At 44.3% G+C, this 3,611-nt stretch overlaps 1 protein-coding gene across 1 annotated transcript; it reads left to right on the top strand.

Moving 5' to 3' along the window:
• The first annotated feature begins 234 nt into the window (after positions 1 to 234).
• Positions 235 to 1,214, top strand: LOC306670723 (small ribosomal subunit protein uS2-like). The gene has a single exon (XM_079155657.1). It carries the CDS (start codon positions 295 to 297, stop codon positions 1,153 to 1,155), a length of 861 nt encoding a protein of 286 aa, XP_079011783.1. The 5' UTR covers positions 235 to 294; the 3' UTR covers positions 1,156 to 1,214.
• Positions 1,215 to 3,611: the final 2,397 nt, after the last annotated feature.

Raw genomic sequence — 3,611 nt, 5'->3', positions numbered from 1 at the left:
CCTGGAGGAAGTGACAGTGAAATTGAAAAGAGGAACTGAAGGGGAGGGAGGTGGACAGGCAGGAAATAGTGGGTGAGGGCCTAAGATACACAGGTGGCATTTTCAGAGAGAGATTTGTTTAGGAAAACAGATACACATTCAAAGGAGAATTTGGGCTATAGTAGGCGAGACATCCTTTGGGGCAAATCAAAAAATAACATTCAAGGGAGAATGAAGCCTTTCCGCGCTACCCAGGGAGGGGTCCATACGGCGTTGTTCTTGATTCCCATTGTAACTTAAAGGGAAACTGTCACAATGTCCGGAGCCCTTGATGTCCTGCAAATGAAGGAAGAGGATGTCTTCAAATTCCTTGCAGCAGGAACCCACTTAGGTGGCACCAACCTTGATTTCCAGATGGAACAGTATATCTACAAAAGGAAAAGTGATGGCATATACATCATAAATCTGAAGAGAACCTGGGAGAAGCTTCTGCTGGCAGCTCGTGCCATTGTTGCCATCGAAAACCCTGCCGATGTCAGTGTCATATCCTCTAGGAATACTGGCCAGCGGGCTGTGCTGAAGTTTGCTGCTGCCACTGGAGCCACTCCTATTGCTGGCTGCTTCACTCCTGGAACCTTCACTAACCAGATCCAGGCAGCCTTCCGGGAGCCACGTCTTCTGGTGGTTACTGATCCCAGGGCTGACCAACAGCCTCTTACAGAAGCATCTTATGTCAATCTGCCTACCATTGCTCTGTGTAACACAGACTCTCCTCTGCGCTATGTGGACATTGCCATTCCATGCAACAATAAGGGAGCTCATTCTGTGGGTCTGATGTGGTGGATGCTGGCCCGAGAAGTTCTGTGCATGCGTGGCACCATTTCCCGTGAACACCCATGGGAGGTCATGCCTGATCTCTACTTTTACAGAGATCCTGAAGAGATTGAAAAGGAAGAGCAGGCTGCCGCTGAAAAAGCTGTGACCAAGGAGGAATTTCAGGGTGAATGGACTGCTCCAGCTCCTGAGTTCACTGCTACTCAACCTGAGGTTGCAGACTGGTCTGAAGGTGTGCAGGTGCCCTCTGTGCCTATCCAGCAGTTCCCTACTGAAGACTGGTCTGCAGCTCCCACTGCTCAGGCTACTGAGTGGGTAGGAACAACCACAGAGTGGTCTTAGGCTGTTCTGCAGAAACTTATTAAGCAAAATGGAAATAAGGTTACGGAAAATAAATACCAGTTTCTTAAAAAAAAAAAAAAAAAAAAAGGGAGAATGAAGGCAATGTTGAGTGAAATGCTTTTGGGGTAAAGCAAGGAATATATATATATGCAAGTGAGAATGTCAGTTATCTCCAGAGAGAAAGAGTCTATTATTTGGTGCTAGAGATTTAACCAAGGCTTTCTGCTTCTAAACACATGCTGTACCACTGAGATACACCTCCAGCCCTGGAATATACATTAGACAAAGATGGTTACACAATGAGGAATAGGTTTGTTTTCATTTTGTTAATTTTTTTTTTCTTTTTTGTTGGTATTGGGGACTAAACCCAATGGTTCTCTACCACTGAGCTACATCCCAGCCCTTTTTAGTTTTTATTTTTATTTATTTTTATTTATTTATTTATTTTGCAGTGCTGGGGATTGAACCCAGGGCCTTGTGCTTGCAAGGCAAGCACTCTACCAACTGAGCTATATCCCCAGCCCTTTAGTTTCTATTTTGACAGGGTCTCCCTAAGTTACCCAGATTGGTCTTGAATTTGGGATCCTTGCACCTCAGGCCCCCTGAGGAGTAGATTTTGGGGGAAGATGAATGTGGTCAGATTTAGATGTGTTTCATGAGGCATCCAGATGGAGCTCCCTGGGGCAGTTGGTAATGAAGAAACTCAAAAGTATGTGGCATTCAATTACCAATAATGGGGGCAAAAAAACTAATTGAAAAATTACTGATTCTTTTTCACCTTATTAAACATCTTTCTATATTGCACACTGCACATAACATACATAACACATCATTCTGATCTATAGTCAAGAGAGCAGTAGCCAGTGGAGAAGATGAGATCATCTAGAGAGGGTGGTGAGAAAAAGATCAGGAGGCCTAACCTGGGTTGTCAGGTGGTAGACAGAGTTAGCTGGAGAGTTACAATGTAGTGAAGGATCTCAGGGAATTTTCACTCTGGTTAGACTACAAAATGGGAATATAGGGCTTTCTAAACTAACTTCTAATCCCTGCCCCCCCCCCCCCCAGCTGCCTGATGACTCACCCTTCCTTGCTTGCTCACTTTGTTTCTGCCTCTTAGTTTATGCCTTGGGCTCCCAGGGAAAGGATCTTTTGAGCTCCCACTGTGACTGATCCTGGGTGGGGAATGTTATGGAGTTGGGGCCTTCTGAGAAACTGAGGCACCATGAAGACCCCCCTCTTCAAACCCCAATGCTTGCAATCAAGTCAGAAAGATTTCAAGATTTCATGTGTCTCTCAGAGTAACAGGAATAAGTTTATTGAAGGGATAGGAAAGGGGAAAGGACACTCTCAAAGACTGGACCCTCTCAGAGAGGAGGTCAATGTGCCTCGTCTGCACTCCAGTTTTATTGGGAATTCCAGAGAAGTTCCCAGAGAGCTCTACCAAGGTTCACCTCTTGACTTTTGACTGACAGCAGGGTGACATCAGACTTTCAAGTCCCCACTGTCATAGCAACTCTAGGTCAGCTTGGCCCCTACTGACCACTTCTAATTAGATTCTTTTTTTTTTTTTTTTTTTTTTTGGTGCTGGGGATCAAACCCAGGGCCTTGTGCTTGCAAGGCAAGCACTCTACCAACTGAGCTATCTCCCCAGCCCCTCTAATTAGATTCTTAATCATGCATTCTTTCAGATTTTATGTTCCTCTTATCAACATTATTTTGGGCCTGCATTTCTCCTGCAGTGAACAGGTAGTTTGCTGAGGAATGTGGCATATCCTGTCTACTAAGGCCAGGCAGGGCTGCAGGTAAATTGCTTCTAGGAAAAGAAAGCATGTGGGGATCAGCATAATGGGCTTATTTTATGGAATTATTCCCTTAACCTCAGATTCCCACCATTCACATCTGTCTGTTCCTTAACAGGAACATTTCTCATTAGACTTCAAGTGCCCCGCCTCCCTTAATTAATTTTCTCCCTGCCCTCTCTGCTTCAGGAACACTCACGCCTGTTAAGACTTAAATATTTTCCCAATAAACTGGACATCTCCCCCCAACATATACACACACACACTGTCGCACATAATATTCTTTAAACAAACAAACAAAATAACATAGTCTTATCATTCAACCACTTGAATGCCTGGCTCTGACCTGTGCCTAATCCCTACCCCTATTGTGAATGAGTAGCTCAAATGAACAAGTAAAAGATTAGGAATCATATTCAGCCTGTGTGAGGGCCTGGTCTTTGGTAGAAATGGGTTCAGGGCATAGTTTCCTCTGGGAACTTATAACAGCATTTAGGTCACAGACTTTCTGAGAAAGGAGTGAGCCCTACTTTAATATATATATATATATTTTTTTTTTCTTTTTTTTTTTGGAGGTAGAGTCTCTCTAAGCTATATAGGGTCCTGCTAAATTGCTGAGGCTGGCCTTGAACTTGCCATCCTCCTGCCTCAGCCTCT

The sequence above is a fragment of the Sciurus vulgaris genome (assembly GCF_902686455.1).
Source record: "Sciurus vulgaris genome assembly, chromosome: 10".
In the NCBI taxonomy this organism is placed as follows: Eukaryota; Metazoa; Chordata; class Mammalia; order Rodentia; family Sciuridae; genus Sciurus; species Sciurus vulgaris.
The sequence above is the reverse complement of the archived record's forward strand: the minus strand, read 5'-3'. Positions and strand labels throughout refer to the sequence as shown.

What these genes read in the sequence shown, in the direction of transcription:
- LOC306670723 (XM_079155657.1), top strand. Translation starts at nt 295, where the DNA reads ATGTCCGGAGCCCTTGATGTCCTGCAAATGAAGGAAGAGGATGTCTTC.